The following is a 17,581-nucleotide window of genomic DNA, read 5'->3' on the forward strand; positions in this document are numbered from 1 at the left end:
TTATAAGGGAGGGGTATAATTAGGGTAAATGCAAGCAGGTGCTTCCTCTGAGGTTGGGTGACACTACAATTAGAGGTCGTGGTTAAAGGTGAAATGTTTAAGGAGAATGTGAGGGAGACTATCTTCAGAGGGTGGTGAGAGTGTGGAATGAGCTGCCAGCAGCAGTGGTGGAGTTAAGCTCGATGTCAACATTAAAGTGAAGTTGAGATAGGTACATGAAGGGCAGTGGTCCAGGTGTAGGTAATTGGGACTAGCCACAGACTAGTTGGGCCAGAAGACTTGTTTCTGTGCTGTAGTGTGCTGTGACTATTATACCCTCAGTGGCCAGTGTATTAGGTAAACATTAGACCTAATAAAGCGGCCACTGAGTATGTTCCTGGTCTTTTGCTGCTGTAGCCCATCCACTTCAAGGTTTGACGTGTTGTCACCACTGTCATGTGGCTAAGGTACTGTCACCTTCCGGTCAGCTTGAACCAGTCTGGCCACCTGGCCATTCCCCTCTGACCTCTCTATTTAACAAAGTGTTTTCACCCACAGAACTGCTGGTTTTTGTTTTTGCACCATTCTCTGTAAACTGTAGAGACTGTTGTGCATGAAAACCACACAACGGCAGTTTCTGAGATACTCAAACCACCCCATCTGGCACCAACACTCATTCCATGGTCAAAGTCACTTAGGTCACAATTCTTCCCCATTCTGATGTTTGGCCTGAACAACAACTGAACCTCTTGACCATGTCTGCGTGCTTTATGCATTGAGTAGTTCTCACTTGATTGGCTGCTGATATTTGGTTTAACGAGCAGGTGTACCTGATAAAGAGGCCTCTGGGTGTATATCCCAAGGGACAGATTTATCTGGGATCAGCATTTCCAAAGCAGAGGTGACGACTTTCCAGCCAGTGTGGTCACTGTTGTAATATAGGAAGCCTTCCAGCTATTCTATGCATAGCAAGACCTCATTCCTTGGGTTAGTGAGATCATTCAGTGATCCTTGTTGAGGGGATAGTCAGTATAGAGATGGGCTGAAGGGCCTATTTCTGTGCTGTGTCATTCTAGCGAGGGATAAACATGTCACTTCAGAATAATGAAGGGCCCTTTCCCACCCAACTTATATTTGTGGCTGGGGCTGGCTTGCCACTTCTAGGCCTTTTCTCTTCTGAGCAGAGGAGAATGAGAGGTGACTTGGTAGAGGTGTGCAAGATGTTAAGAGGCATAGATAGAGTGGACAGCCAGAGACTTTTTCCTGGGTGGAAATGGCAGATACCAGGGGGCATAATTCTAAGGTGACTGGTGGAAAGTCAGAGGGAGGATTTTTTTTGGAGGGGAATGTGCTGCCTGGAGCAGTGTAGAGGCAGATATACTTAAAAGATGCTTAGATAGAAATATCAAAGGTGATGTGAGAGGGATAGGTTAAAGGGTCAGCACAGTTTGTGGGCCAAAGGGCCTGTACTGTTCTGTCTAACACCCAGTGGTCCAGCCGGCCTGTGTCAATCGTGAGAAGTATTAGATGGGAACCATCCCTTCCTGACCCTCTTGAAGAGATCACACCAAGAGCTGATGTAGCTTGGGGTCCCATCACTGGCCAGGCCGGATTCTCGCTCATCAGCTGGTCGATGCCACGTATCAAGGCCCAAGGGGCCAATTGAAAGTATGTTAGTCTAGGCACATTGGCTGGTACCCCAGACCTGAAGATCTCTGAGAGTCCACCAGGGTAGTCAAAGGTCTAATGTCTGAGTCCACTGGAGACGGTGTCCCAGGTCTGCAAGTCCACTGGGGTAGTTGAAGGGTCAATGTCTGAGTCCACTGGAAACGGTGTCCCAGGTCCACAAGTCCACTGGGGTAGTTGAAGGGTCAATGTCCGAGTGTCCTCCACTGCAGGCTGTTGTCCCAGGTTCTCTCCTCTTTTGGGGAGAGTTTAAACTAGAATTGCTTGGGGGTGGGAACTGAACTGAAGAGACAGAGGAAGGGGCTCACATATAGAGAAAACTTGGGAGAGACAGTACAAAAGAGAGGATAGGCAAGTGATAGAGAAGGGATGCACACAGACCAATGGTTTGAGATGTGTCTATTTTAATGCAAGAAGCATCAAGAACAAAGCGGATCAGCTTAGAGCGTGGATCAGTACTTTGAGATATGATGTTGTGGCCATTACAGAGACTTGAATGGCTCAGGGGCAGGAATAGTTACTTAGAGTGCCAGGCTTTAGATGTTTCAGAAAGGACAGGGAGGGAGGCAAATGAGGTGGGGTCATGGCATTGCTGATCAGAGATAGTGCCACAGCTGCAGAAAAGGAGGAAGTCATGGAGGGATTGTCTACTGAGTCTCTGTGGGTGGAAGTTAGAAACAGGAAGGGGTCAATAACTCTACTGGGTGTTTTTTTATAGACCACCCAATAGTAACAGGGGCAGGGCAGATAGACAGGCAGATTCTGCAAAGGAGTAATAACAGCATTGTCATGGTGGGAGATTTTAATTTCCCAAATAGTGATTGACATCTCCCTAGAGCAAGGAATTTAGATGGGATAGAGTTTGTTAGATGTGTTCAGGAAGGTTTCCTGACACAATATGTAAATAAGCCTACAAGAGGAGAAGCGGTTCTTGATCTGGTATTGAGAAATGAACCTGATCAGGTGTTGGATCTCTCAGTGGGAGAGCATTTTGGAGATAGTGATTATAATTCTATCTCCTTTACAATAGCATTGGAGAGGGATAGGAACAGACAAGTTACAAAAGTGTTTAATTGGAGTAAGAGGAAATATGAAGCTATCAGGCAGTAACTTGGAAGCATAAATTGGGAACAGATGTTCTCAGGGAAATGTACAGGAGAAATGTGGCAAATGTTCAGGGGATATTTGCGTCAAGTTCTGCATAGGTACGTTCCAATGAGACGTAAAGGATGATAGGGTACAGGAACTGTGGTGTACAAAGGCTGTTGTAAATCTAGTCAAGAAGAAAAGCTTACGAAAGGTTCAAAAAACTGGGTAATGATAGAGATGTACAGACAGACAGACATACTTTATTGATCACGAGGGAAATTGGGTTTCTTTACAGCCGCACCAACCAAGAATAGTGAAGAAATATAGCAACATAAAACCATAAATAGTTAAATAAAAATACGTTAATCATGCCAAGTGGAAATAAGTCCAGGACCAGCCTATTGGTTCAGGGTGTCTGACACTCCGAGGGAGGAGTTGTAAAGTTTGATGGCCACAGCCTATGACGCTCAGTGTTACATCTCAGTGGAATGAGTCTCTGGCTGAATGTACTCCTGTGCCTAACCAGTACATTGTGGAGTGGATGGGAGTCATTGTCCAAGATGGCATGTAACTTGGACAGCATCCTCTTTTCAAACACCACCGTCAGAGAGTCCAGTTCCACCCCCACAACATCACTGGCCTTACGAATGAGTTTGTTGATTCTGTTGGTGTTTGCTACCCTCAGCCTTATACCCTCAGATTATAAGGCTAGCAGGAAGGAGTTTAAGAATGTAAGTAGGAGAGCCAGAAGGGGCCATGAGAAGGCCTTGGGAGACAGGATTAAGGAAAACTCCAAGGCATTGTACAGGTATGTGAAGAGCAAGAGGATAAGGCATGTTAGAATAGGACCAATCAAGTGTGACAGTGGAAAAGCGTGCATGGAACCAGAGGAGACAGCAGAGGTACTTAATAAATACTTTGCTTCAATGTTCACTACGGAAAAGGATCTTGGCGATTGTAGGGATGACTTGCAGTGGACTGAAAATCTTGAGGATGTAGATATAATGAAAGAGGATGTGCTGGAGTTTTTGGAAAGCATCAAGTTGGAGACTGTGAGAGGTGAGGGAGGAGATTGCTGAGCCTCTGGCGATGATCTTTGCATCATTAATGAGGATGGGTAAGGTTCTGGAGGATTGCAGATGTTGTTCCCTTATTCAAAAAAGGGAGTAGAGCTAACCCAAGAACTTATAGACCAGTGAGTCTTACTTCAGTGGTTGGTAAGTTGATGGAAAAGATCCTGAGAGGCAGGATTTATTAACATTTGGAGGCATAATATGATTAGGAATAGTCAGCATGACTTTGTCAAAGGCAGGTTGTGCCTTATGAGCCTGACTGAATTTTCTGAGGATGTGATTAAACACGTTGATGAAGGTAGAGCTGTAGATGTAGTGTATATGGATTTCAGCAAGGCATTGCTGAATCCTCAGGGATCTGTTCTGGGACCCCACCTCTTTGTGCTTTTACCTGGATGAGGAAGTGGAGGGATTGATTGTGTGGATAGTCAGAGGCTTTTTCCCAGGGCTGAAATGGCTAGCTTGAGAGGGCACAGTTTTAAGGTGCTTGGAAGTAGGTACAGAGGAGATGTCAGGGGTAATTTTTTTACGCAGAGTGGTGAGTGTGTGGAATGAGCTTCCGGCGATGGTGGTGGAGGCGGATACGATAGGGTCTTTTAAGAGACTCCTGGACGGATACATGTAGTTTCAAAAAAACACAGAGCTATGGGTAACCCTAGGTAATTTCTAAGGTAAGGACACGTTTGGCACAACATTGTGGGCCGAAGGGCCTATATTGTGCTGTAGTTTTTCTATGTTTCTATGTCTGAAAATCTCTGCGAGTCCACCAGGGTAGTTGAAGGGTCAATGTCTGTGTGTCCGAGTCTGAATCTGAGGCCGGTGGATACATACTATCTCGGGGTTAGAAGACTGTGGAAGGAGAAATGGGGTTGGTGTCGCTGCTGTTGTTTTGTTGCTTGTCATGCTCTGTATTGTTCTGCTGAACATTGTGGGCATGCTATGTTGGCACCGGATTGTGTGGGGACACTTGTGGGCTGACCTCAGTTATTAACACAAAATACTCATTTCACTGTAACGTGTGACAATTAAACTTAAATCTTGAGATCAGATCACAGAGCCAACCCAGTCTCAGTGACTCCTGCCCTGGCTGGAAGCGTCTCACCCAAAGGAACTCAGGGACCCTGCAGACGACCCACTTTGAACTGCCCATCTTCTATGCCCCAGTCACCATGAGTGTGGAGCAGCACGTACGACGGGCTCCAAGCTGAATAACTGCTCCCCGTCAACACAGTCTAGGCTCTTCCTTATTTTATGAATGTAGAGAGCCTTTGGCACATTGGTCTTCATAAATCAAAGTATTGAGTATAGAAATTGGGATGTTATGTTGAATTTGTACAAGATTTTGGTGAGCTCTAATTTGGAGTATTGTGTGCAGTTTTGGTCACCTACCTACACGAAAGATGTAAACAAGATTGAAAGAATACAGAGAAAATTTACAATGATGTTGCTGAGACTTCGGAAAGGTTGAATAGAGCATTGGTGAATAAGGGGACCTGAGTTATAGGGGAAAGGTTGAATAGGTTAGAACTGTATCCATAGGAGAATGAGGGGAGATTCACTAGAGGTAAATGCAAGCAGGTGTTTTCCACTAAGGTTGGGTAAGACAAGAACTACAGGTCATAGGTTAAGGGTGAAAGGTGAGATGTTTTAGGGGAAACCCCTTCATTCAGAGGGTGGTGAGAGTGGAACGAGCTGCCAGCACAGGGGTGGATTCAGATTTGATTTCAACGTTTAAGAGAAGTTTGTATGGGTACATGGGTGGGAGGGGTATGGAGGACAGGTCAATGGGACTAGACCGATTAATAGTTCAGCACAGACTAGATGGGCCAAAGGGCCTGCTTCTTTGCTGTAGTGCTCTATGACTCTGTCAACCTTGAACAGATTGAACAAACCAATACGCCACAGCCAGTTTGTTGAGTTTGTACTGCGAGGCAGTCCAGTGCCACCTCCACAGCTTCCATACCTCCCGTCAGACACGGAACCTGAACAAGGACAAACTGCTGTTCCAGAAGCCCTAATGAACACCTCTGTCGTTTTAAATCATTATTGCGCATGAGTTGGTTAATAATGAGTCGATTAAACACAACATTACAAGGTCAAACAGAACATTTACTGAAGCGCAGTTCTGTCTGACTAAATGGCTCACATCAGGGAACTGAACAGATGTGAACACTGAGGGTGAAGACGAGGGGAGAGAGGGAGTGAGAGGGAGCGATGGGGAGAGAGAGGGGGAGAAGGGGAGCAGTGGAGAGGGGGAGGGGGAGAGAGGTGGGGTGAGGGGGAGAGGCAGGAAGAGAAAGAAAGGGGGGAGGGGAGGGGGGAGGGGCGAGAGGGGGGGAGGGGAAGGGAAGGTAGAGGGAGATGGGGAGGGGAGAGACAGGAAGAGGGAAAAGGTAGGGGAGTTGAAAGAATAATGCCATGCGAAGGAGCTGGGATGAGAGGAATGGCAGAGAAATGAGTTAGAACAGGGTGACCGTATGATGAGAAATGCCAGGCACTACTGGGATGTGTAGGCCTCAGGTCTCAGCTCCAAGTATGCCAAGCACTGACTGTACAAATCTGCCTACTGTACACAACTTAGACACAAAGTATTTACAATAGCAATGGCACAGAGGGTTGAGTTTCGGTGTGTGTACAACAAACACAGATTCCCCCCCCCCCCCCCCCCCACTCTTGTCCCGACTCTCCTTGGCCTGTCTCCAGTGCCTTGGCGTTTGCCAGGGTTTTGGGGAAAGCGAATCATCGCTCTCTCATGAGATTTAATTTGGTGGAAACACACACAAAATGCTGGAGGAACTGAGCAGGTCAGGCAGCATCTATGGAGGGGAATAAACAGTTGACTTTTTGGGCTGAGACCTTTCGTCAAACTCTTCCTTTCCAGGCCTGATGAAGGGTCTCAGCCTCAAGGCATTGACTGTTTATCCACAGACGCTGCCTGATCTGCTGAGTTCCTCCGGAGTTGCTCTGGATCTGTGTTTTTGTTCTGGTGACACTTGCTGTATTTTCTGTGGGTAGTGTGAGGTAACTGAAGACTGCATGCTCTCTGATCCAGCACGATTCCGTGGCATCCACCATCCCAATAAATTAGATCACACAGAATCAACACTGCAAGTCGTAGTGTATCCTCTTCAATGCACCTTTCGTCTCCACCTGCGATCCATCCCCGCCTTCGCCAGTGACAGCACGATGGGGACACACATGGGCAGGAAGAGGGGGATGTAAATGGCAAACTTCTGATCGTCCGGGAAGTACAGGAGGTGCAGGAGTGAAGGATCGAAGAAGGCTTTCTCAGACGAGGTGATGGCCTCCTTGCTGGCCTGGAAGGCAGGCAAGAGCCTCCCGGCCTCCAGTTCCTCGAGCGACTGCTGCACAGAAGCCACAGCGCTGTAAACCTGGTGTTACAGAGAAGGGACAACAAGCTGTAAGTTAGCCAGGGTGATACTGCACAGAAGCCACAGCACTGTAAACCTGGTGTTACAGAGAAGGGACAACAAGCTGTAAGTTAGCCAGGGTGATACTGCACAGAAGCCACAGCACTGTAAACCTGGTGTTACAGAGAAGGGACAACAAGCTGTAAGTTAGCCAGGGTGATACTGCACAGAAGCCACAGCACTGTAAACCTGGTGTTACAGAGAAGGGACAACAAGCTGTAAGTTAGCCAGGGTGATACTGCACAGAAGCCACAGCACTGTAAACCTGGTGTTACAGAGAAGGGACAACAAGCTGTAAGTTAGCCAGGGTGATACTGCACAGAAGCCACAGCACTGTAAACCTGGTGTTACAGAGAAGGGACAACAAGCTGTAAGTTAGCCAGGGTGATACTGCACAGAAGCCACAGCACTGTAAACCTGGTGTTACAGAGAAGGGACAACAAGCTGTAAGTTAGCCAGGGTGATACTGCACAGAAGCCACAGCACTGTAAACCTGGTGTTACAGAGAAGGGACAACAAGCTGTAAGTTAGCCAGGGTGATACTGCACAGAAGCCACAGCACTGTAAACCTGGTGTTACAGAGAAGGGACAACAAGCTGTAAGTTAGCCAGGGTGATACTGCACAGAAGCCACAGCACTGTAAACCTGGTGTTACAGAGAAGGGACAACAAGCTGTAAGTTAGCCAGGGTGATACTGCACAGAAGCCACAGCACTGTAAACCTGGTGTTACAGAGAAGGGACAACAAGCTGTAAGTTAGCCAGGGTGATACTGCACAGAAGCCACAGCACTGTAAACCTGGTGTTACAGAGAAGGAACAACAAGCTGGAAGTTAGACAGGTAGAAATCAGGTCACGGGGTGATACTGCACAGAAGCCACAGCGCTGTAAACCTGGTGTTACAGAGAAGGAACAACAAGCTGGAAGTTAGACAGGTAGAAATCAGGTCACGGGGTGATACTGCACAGAAGCCACAGCGCTGTAAACCTGGTGTTACAGAGAAGGAACAACAAGCTGGAAGTTAGACAGGTAGAAATCAGGTCACGGGATGATACTGCACAGATGCAGGTGCATCACCCTATCTGGTACATGTCAAACTATTATTCTGCCTCGTCCCATCAGCCCATATCCCTCCCATCCATGTACCTACCCAAATTTCTCTTAAATGTTGAAATCAAACCCACATTCACCATTTCCACTGGCAGCTCATTCCATACTCAAACTACAGAAGTTGTTTCCCCTCATGTTCCCCTTAAATATTTCATCTTTCACCCTTAACCTATAACCTCTAGTTTTCATCCTACCCAACCTCAGTGGAAAAAGCCTGCTTGCATTTACCCTATTTTGTATACCTTTTATCAAATCTCCCCTCATTCTCCTATGCTCTGGACAATAAAGTCCTAACCTATTCAACCTTTCCCTATAACTCTGGTCCTCAAGTCCCAGCAACATCCTTTTAAATTTTCTCTGTAATCTTTCAAGCTTATTTAGTTCTTTCCTATAGGTTGTTGACCAGTACTGCACACAATTCTCCAAGTTAGGCTTCACCAACGTCTCATACAGCTTCAACACGACGGAAATGCTAACACTGGAGTTAACATACAATGTGTTCTCATTATAGACCACAGGCTGAGAACATTCACTATGCCAGCTATTCAAAGAACCCTCCAATCAGACAACACTTCGCCCTTTCTTGTCTAATTGCCTTTTAAATTCCTCAGTCCGATTCCACTGACCTCTTAAGCAATGTATTTCAAATCCCTGGAACTTAACACTCTCTCCGACTGTCAACCCTTCCACCACTGATAACCATCTCTACAGCATTTTACGAATGAAAGGATTAACGTTTGAGGAACATTTGATTGCTCTGGGCCTGTACTTGCTGAAGTTCAGAAGAGTGAGGGGGGGTCTCATTGAAGCCTATCAAATATTGAAAGATCTAGATAGAGTGTGGAGAGGATGTTTACTATAGTGGGGAGTCTAGGACCAGAGGGCACAGATAGAGTGGAAATGGAGAGGATGTTTCCTATAGTGGGGGAGTCTAGGACCAGAGGACAAAGATAGAGTGGATGTGGAGAGGATGTTTCCTATAGTGGGGGGAGTCTAGGACCAGAGGTCACCGATAGAGTGGATGTGGAGAGGATGTTTCCTATAGTGGGGGGAGTCTAGGACCAGAGGACACAGATAGAGTGGATGTGGAGAGGATGTTTCCTATAGTGGGGGAGTCTAGGACCAGAGGGCACAGATAGAGCGGATATGGAGAGGATGTTTCCTATAGTGGGGGAGTCTAGGACCAGAGGGCACAGATAGAGTGGGTGTGGAGAGGATGTTTCCTGTAGTGGGGGAGTCTAGGACCAGAGGACACAGATAGAGTGGATGTGGAGAGGATGTTTCCTATAGTGGGGGAGTCTAGGACCAGAGGACACAGATAGAGTGGATGTGGAGAGGATGTTTCCTATAGTGGGGGAGTCTAGGACCAGAGGGCACAGATGGAGCGGGTGTGGAGAGGATGTTTCCTATTGTGGGGAAGTCTAGGACCAGAGGACACAGATAGAGTGGATGTGGAGAGGATGTTTCCTATAGTGGGGGAGTCTAGGACCAGAGGGCACAGATGGAGCGGGTGTGGAGAGGATGTTTCCTATAGTGGGGGAGTCTAGGACCAGAGGGCACAGCTTCAGAGGGACGTCCACTTAGAACAGAGATGAGCCAGAATTTCTTTAGCCAGAGGATGGTGAACCCGTGGAATTCATTGCCACAGATGACTGTGGAGATCAAGTCAAGATCAAGGTACAGAGGAGATGTCAGGGTAAGTTTTTTAAGCTGAAAGTGGTGAGTGCGTGGAATAGGCTGCTGCGCTGGTGGTAGAGGTGGAAACGATAGGATCTTTTAAGAGACTCCTTGATGGCTATAGGGAGCTTAGAAAAATAGAGGGCTACGGGTAAAGCCTAGGTAGTTCTAAGGTAGGGATATCTTCAGCACAGCTTTGCGGGCCGAAGGGCCTGTATTGTGCTGTATGTTTTCTATATTTCTATATTTAAAGCAAGGATTTATAGGTTCTTGCTTAGTCAGGGCTTTAAAGATTAAGGCAGGAGAATGGGTTGAGAGTGACAGTAAATCAGCCATGATGGAATGAAGGAGAGGACTTGACAAAATGGCCTAATTCTGCTCCAATGTCTTATGGTCTTTGTTGCATATTTGATACTTCAATATTTGAGTAATCTTGTATTTATATACACTTAGTATATACTGGTTTAAAGAATTAACTATGGGGTAAGTGTATAAATACATGAATTACATACATCATCACGCTATCCGTGATACGCGCGTACTTCACTTAAAGTACACATTTTAGACTCCAGATTCATAACTTATGGTCCATTTCAGAATATCTTCCTCATCATCCCACACCAAGGAACACTGATCTCTGAGCCAGTCTAGTGCCCTTGGCTGGGCCAATCCCAACCCCTCACTGACAGTAGATACCAGGTGAAGGGAGCATTAGCCCTTGTATGAGGGCAGTGGAGAGTCAGACGTGCACTCGAGCACACAAAGTGGTGGGCGTGAGGGTGACAAAGAACCTACCTCAGAGGCAATGTTGTCATTGATCACGATGTTCCCAATTTCGTCGATGAGCTGTGCCAGGGAGGTCAGCGTGTTTGTGGCTGTGGCGATGTTTTCCACTGTCCTGACGCAGAGGAGACGGTCGGTCTCCCAGTCAGTGACAACCATGTTCCCGGGGCTTTGGATGACGGTATCTGGGGGGGGCTGCACCTTCTGTATCCCCATCAACAACCTGGCAGCAGGGAGAAGAGGGACAGAGAGTGTGAACGTGAGGGAAGAAAAGCAGGTCACTTGCCCTTTCACACGTTCTGCACTTGGGTGCATAAAGAGGCCATTCGCCCATCTAGTCCGTGCTAAATTGATTTTTTGCCTCGTCCCATCGAGCATAGTGCATTCGGACCATAGCCCTCCATACCTCTCCCATCCATGTACCTATTCAAACCTCTCTTAAATGCTGAAACCAAACCCACATTCATCCTCTACGTGAAAACGTTCTCCTCAGGCTCCTCAGGCTCCCCTTAAAAATTTCATATTTCACCCTTCACCTACAACCTGTAGTTCTAGTCTCTGTGGAAAAAGCCTATCTGCATTCATACTTTGGTTTACCCGTTATCAAATCTTCTCTCAGCCCAGGAAATAAAGCCCTAACCTACTCAACCTCTGCCTGTAACTCAGACCCTCAAGACTCAGCGACATCCTTGTAGCACATTTCCTCAGAGGGAGCGACATTCACACACGCAGGAGGCAGAGCGCCAACGAATACGTGATTGGTTTAGAGCGTATGTAAAGAGCTCCTATTGGCCAGTTGAATAGCAGCTGCTCTTCAGAAGTTTTAAGTGTTGATCAGAATGAATTTTTGTCATTTAAAAAAATTTCATCAAAGAATTGAATAACTGCGTTGCAACAAATCAGCACTGGGCGGGATCGGAGTGTTTGCATGTTTTTCCTGTGATCACGTGGGTTTCCTCCAGGTGCTCTGGTTTCCTCCCACAGTCTAATGACGTACTGGTTAGTAGGTTAATTGGTCACTGTAAATTGTCCTGTGATTAGACTAGGGTTAAATAGGTGGGTTGTTGGTCAGTGCGGTTTATTGGGCCAGAATGCCTGTTCCACATTGTATCTCTTAATAAATAAATAAATAAATAAATATAGATAGATAGATAGATAGGATCTTGGCCAGAAACGTTGATGATTTACTCCTCTCCATAGATGCTGCCTGACCTGCTGAGTTCCTCCAGCATTCTGTGTGTGTCATTCGGTGCTACAGTCACGTACACAAATCATCCAACAGGCACGTACCGGACACCATAGACTGTGTTAGAGCAGGTGGTGGGAAATGGATGACAGGGAAGTTGACAGGAGAGAGAGTAAATCGCTGGGCTACCCGGAAAAGGGGAGCACATGGGAGCCAGCAATGAGGCAAATGCCCCCTTTCTGTGTCAGTCAGTAGTTAAGCAAATTCACTGCAAACTGACATTATAAACCCAGGTTTCAGTGTCCCTTGAAAGATGTGACATCCCTGAGAATGCAAAGTTCCTTATTTTCCTTACCGCAGCTGAGACAGAAAGACCTCCATCACTCGAGCCATGTCCACCTTGACGGAAACCGGGAGGAGGGTTTTGTTCACCTGCTGTTGGTCCACATTGTAAATCTGACCAGAAACAAGATTCATGACTGTTTATTGGGTTAGGGTTAGGGTTAACCCTAATGCCAGAAACAAGATTCTTGGCTGTTTATTGGGTTAGGGTTAGGGTTAACCCTAATGCCAGAAACAAGATTCATGGCTGTTTATTGCCATTCTTCAGGACACAAGCGTGGAGGAGAATGAAGTAATTGTTACTCTGGATCCGAAGCAGCATGCAAAACTTATAAAGAACACAATAAATATAAATACATCAGATTAGCTAACGTACACAAACTGGTTGTATGTACTTGACTGTAGCTATCAGAATCAGGTTTACTATTACTAGTGTGCATGAAATTGGTTGTTTGCAGCAGCAGTACATAATAGACTATAAATTACAGTAAGAAATATACTTATACATTAAATTAGTTGTGAAAAAAGAGAAAAAACTTTGAGGTAGTGTACATGGCTTTATCATTGATTCAGAAATCTGATGGTGGTGGGAAGAAGCTGTACAGGAGTGACTGACGGCAAACGATGAAGTACCAGTGGTCACGTGGATGAAACTACTCCGACAACACAGCTCATGGCACTGATGTAATGTGGCTGACAATATTTGCAACTCTGTGGGTAAACTCTTCACTGAACAATCAGGAAGTAAAGGCCTTTCTCTCTCACAGCCCCTTCATAAACTCCTCACCTTTGTCACTCGCTTTATCTCAGAACTGGCTACCACCAATCCCTAACCCTAATCTCTAACCCTAACCCTAACCCAATCCCGCCTCAATGAAGTGGCCATGTGTTCATTATCATGTTGATGCTTGTGAGAGCTTTAGAACATAGAACAGTACAGTCCAGTACTGACCCTATGACGTTGTGCCAACCTTTTAACCTACTCTAAGATCAGTCTAACACTTCCCTTCTCCCATAATCCTCCAGTTTTCTGTCATCCATGTGTCTATCTGAAAGTCTCATCAATGTCCCTGATGTATCTGCCTCTACCACCACCTGACAGTGCATTCCACACACTCACCACTCTGTGTAAAAAAGCTACAACTGATAACCTTCACCCCAATACTCTCCATCAACCACCTTAAAATTATGCCCCCTCGTTTTAGCCATCTCCACTATGCGAAAAAATCTCTGTCTGTTCACCACATCTATGCCTCTCACCATCTTGTACATCTCCATCAAGTCACTTCTCATTCTCCTCCACACCAGAGAGGAAAGTCCTGGCTCACTCAACCTATCCTCATAAGATATGCTCTCTAATCCAGGCCACATCCTGGTCAATCTCCTCTGCACCCTCTCTAATCCAGGCAGCATCCTGGTCAATCTCCTCTGCACCCTCTCTAATCCAGGCAGCATCCTGGTCAATCTCCTCTGCACCCTCTCTAATCCAGGCAGCATCCTGGTAAATCTCCTCTGCACCCTCTCTAATCCAGGCAGCATCCTGGTAAATCTCCTCTGCACCCTCTCTAATCCAGGCAGCATCCTGGTCAATCTCCTCTGCACCCTCTCTAATCCAGGCAGCATCCTGGTCAATCTCCTCTGCACCCTCTCTAATCCAGGCAGCATCCTGGTCAGTCTCCTTTGCACCCTCTCTAATCCAGGCAGCATCCTGGTCAATCTCCGCTGCACCCTCTCTATTCCAGGCAGCATCCTGGTAAATCTCTTCTGCACCCTCTCTAATCCAGGCTGCATCCTGGTCACTCTCCTCTGCACCTTCTCTAATCCAGGCAGCATCCTGGTCAATCTCCTCTGTACCCTCTCTAATCCCGGCCGCATCCTGGCAAATCTCCTCTGCACCGTCTCTATTCCAGGCAGCATCCTGGTAAATTTCCTCTGCACCCTCTCTAATCCAGGCAGCATCCTGGTAAATCACCTCTGCACCTTCTCTAATCCAGGCAGCACCCTGGTCAATCTCCTCTGCACCCTCTCTAATCCAGGCTGCATCCTGGTCAATCTCCTCTGCACCCTCTCTATTCCAGGCTGCATCCTGGTAAATCTCCTCTGCACCCTCTCTAATCCAGGCAGCATCCTGGTCAATCTCCTCTGCACCCTCTCTAATCCAGGCAGCTTCCTGGTCAATCTCCTCTGCACCCTCTCTAATCCAGGCAGCGTTCTGTTCAATCTCCTCTGCACCCTCTCTATTCCAGGCTGCATCCTGGTGAATCTCCTCTGCACCCTCTCTAATCCAGGCAGCATCCTGGTCAATCTCCTCTGCACCCTCTCTAATCCAGGCAGCATCCTGGTCAATCTCCTCTGTACCCTCTCTAATCCAGGCAGCATCCTGGTCAATCTCCTCTGCACCCTCTCTAATCCAGGCAGCATCCTGGTCAATCTCCTCTGTACCCTCTCTAATCCAGGCAGCATCCTGGTCAATCTCCTCTGTACCCTCTCTAATCCAGGCAGCATCCTGGTCAATCTCCTCTGTACCCTCTCTAATCCAGGCAGCATCCTGGTCAATCTCCTCTGTACCCTCTCTAATCCAGGCAGCATCCTGATCAATCTCCTCTGTACCCTCTCTATTCCAGGCTGCATCCTGGTCAATCTCCTCTGCACCCTCTCTAATCCAGGCAGCATCCTGGTCAATCTCCTCTGCACCCTCTCTAATCCAGGCAGCTTCCTGGTCAATCTCCTCTGCACCCTCTCTAATCCAGGCAGCTTCCTGTTCAATCTCCTCTGCACCCTTTCTAGAGCAGGGGTTCCCAACCGTTTTTCAGATTCAGTTTATTGTTACTTAGAAACCACAAATGCAATGCAGTTATAAAATGAGACAACGTTCATCCAGAATGATATCACAAAAGCACATGACAAAACAGACTACACCAGAAAATCCAGATAACGTTTGGCAATCCCCAATCCAGAGTCCGGAGAGGCTGCTGCATTTTAATATTGTGCTACCATCTTAGCTCCCCGGAAAGGAGCTCCAAATCTACCAAACAAACAAGACCAAAAACTAAAGCTACACAAAACCACATAGTTACAACAGTGCAAACAATAGCATAATTGATAAAAAAAAAACAGACCATGGGCACAGTAAAAATAGTGCAAAGATGTTAAAGGACTATAAGTTCAAAAGAAATCACCACACAGTTTCCACAAGTCCCCAGGGTCCCGACAGACTCGCCATCCCACGCCGGCCACGCCATGGACCCCTACCATTAACTGCGGGGTCCCTGGACCTCAGGTTGGGTACCCTCACCTTCCTATAATGAAATGACCAGAACTGAAGACAATATTCCAAGTGTGGTCTACGCAGGGTTTTACAGAGCTGCAGTGTTACCTCACGTCTCTCGTACTCAGCCCCCTTGCACAAACCTTACCTCTGCCGAAGTTTGACAGTGGGCTCTGACCAACCACTGAGCTCAGGCTGACTGGTTTATTAGAGAAACAAAGCAAGCTCTAGCTCCCTCAGCCTTTCCTCCAGACATGCCCTCATCATGGTGGAGATACGGGTCCACAAGGATGTACAGCTTCTTCCTCTCCACCATCAGCTTTCCGAACCCCATCTCACTATGGAACTACCTCATTAGCTTTGCTCTCTCTATGCACCACTTATTTAATAAATATCTACAGCTCTGGCACAAGTTGTATGTGCAGCCAGGGTGCCTGAGACTTTTCACAGTCCCATAGGGATTTTATGTACTGCTGCCACAAAATAAAAACAAGTTTCATGAGATATGTGAGTGACGATAAACCTGGTTCTGATCTGGGTCTTTATTGTGGACTGAGAGCGGGAAGGGAGCAGGGAGGGTGGAATCACGGTTGGGAAAAGGGGAAGGGAGAGGGAAGGGAACGGGAAGCACCAGAGAGACTTGCTGTAATGATCAACTGGAATCAAATGACCTTGCCTGGTGAGTCAGGGCTGGGTGTGTCTGCACTTCTCTGCCACCTGACCCACACCCTCCTCCGGCACTCCACCCTCGCCCATTCCCAACACCTTTTGCTCCCGCCAGATTTACAAGCTTGCTCTCCGCTCCACATTGACAAATACAGTACAGTACAAAATCTTAGGCTGTGTGTGTCTAGGACCCTTACTGTACACACACAGTATATCTCATTGTAATTTATAGTAATTTTTAACATATTGCACTTTTCTTTCTTCTAGATTATGTATCGCATTGAACTGCTGCTGCTAATTAACAAATTTCATGACACATGCCTGTGATAGTAAACCTGATTCTGTACTGCCGCAACAATACCGCACTCTTCATAACATTTGCCAGTGATAATAAACATGATTCAGAGGCACTAATATAGCTGACAATAAACCAAACAAGGCAATACATTCAAACAATGGGCAGGAAAGGGTTAACGAGCTGATGCAGGAGGCACACTGCCTTAGCGAGAACCAGGGTGACAGGCACACAGAGACAGGCTAGACTGCCTGTTAAAACTATGCTCTCAATTAAATGAACTGGAAGGGGACAAATTTTGTGGTATTTGTGTTGATGGTGCTTGTAATAATGCTTATGGCTGATTTTGCTACCAATTCTGCTGGTTACGGAGGCAGCGAATGAACGGGAATCACCCTGGATTTAGGGATTTTTCAGATGGGGGTCCTTCTCTGGAAAACCAGAAAATTAAACTGGGTGCTATTTTCAGCTATGATGCACTCAGGGAGTGGCTGAGAAACACGGTTGCTATGGCCACTGTTGCCATGGATACTGCCTCACAGAACAGTACAGCACAGTACTGGCCCTTCAGCTCACCATGTTGTGCTGACCATTTAATCTAGCAAAGGAGGATGAGAGGTGACCTGATAGAGGTGTATGAGATGATGAGAGGCATTGATCATGTGGATAGTCAGAGGCTTTTTCCCAGGGCTGAAATGGCTAGTACGAGAGGGCGCAGTTTTAAGGAAGTAGGTACAGAGGATGGGATAGGAACTCCTATGTCATTGTATGTTTCCATGTACTGTATGTGTTGCAAAAAAAGCTAACATTTAACCTCTGGATCTTTAGGACAGGTTAATTATCTGCACTTACCAAGATCCCGCCCCAGCGGGGGCTGTGAAAAGCGTTTGACTCGACAGGAGAGCCACTGCTGTCATGGATGTACAGAGGAGAATGAGAATACTCAGGAACATAGAGAAGAAAATTCAAAACCGGATAGGATGAAGCGACATTGGATC

At 46.7% G+C, this 17,581-nt stretch overlaps 1 protein-coding gene across 2 annotated transcripts in view; it reads right to left on the reverse strand.

The window, feature by feature from the left end:
• Positions 1-5,915: 5,915 nt before the first annotated feature.
• Positions 5,916-17,581, reverse strand: part of pigs (phosphatidylinositol glycan anchor biosynthesis, class S) — a 107,746-nt gene continuing 96,080 nt past the window's right edge. Inside the window, exons 8-11 of one of the 2 annotated variants that reach the window (XM_059973715.1) lie at positions 17,436-17,581; positions 12,368-12,468; positions 10,839-11,049; positions 5,916-7,219 (exon numbers count right to left, since the gene is read on the reverse strand). In XM_059973715.1, the coding sequence (XP_059829698.1) occupies positions 6,956-7,219; positions 10,839-11,049; positions 12,368-12,468; positions 17,436-17,581 (722 nt within the window). In that variant the 3' untranslated portion in view covers positions 5,916-6,955. Of the gene's footprint in view, positions 7,220-8,146; positions 8,244-10,838; positions 11,050-12,367; positions 12,469-17,435 lie in introns of those variants that run through there. The other variant, XM_059973716.1, reaches the window with a different exon arrangement.

Source organism: Hypanus sabinus, chromosome 6 (assembly GCF_030144855.1).
Source record: "Hypanus sabinus isolate sHypSab1 chromosome 6, sHypSab1.hap1, whole genome shotgun sequence".
Lineage (NCBI taxonomy): Eukaryota > Metazoa > Chordata > Chondrichthyes > Myliobatiformes > Dasyatidae > Hypanus > Hypanus sabinus.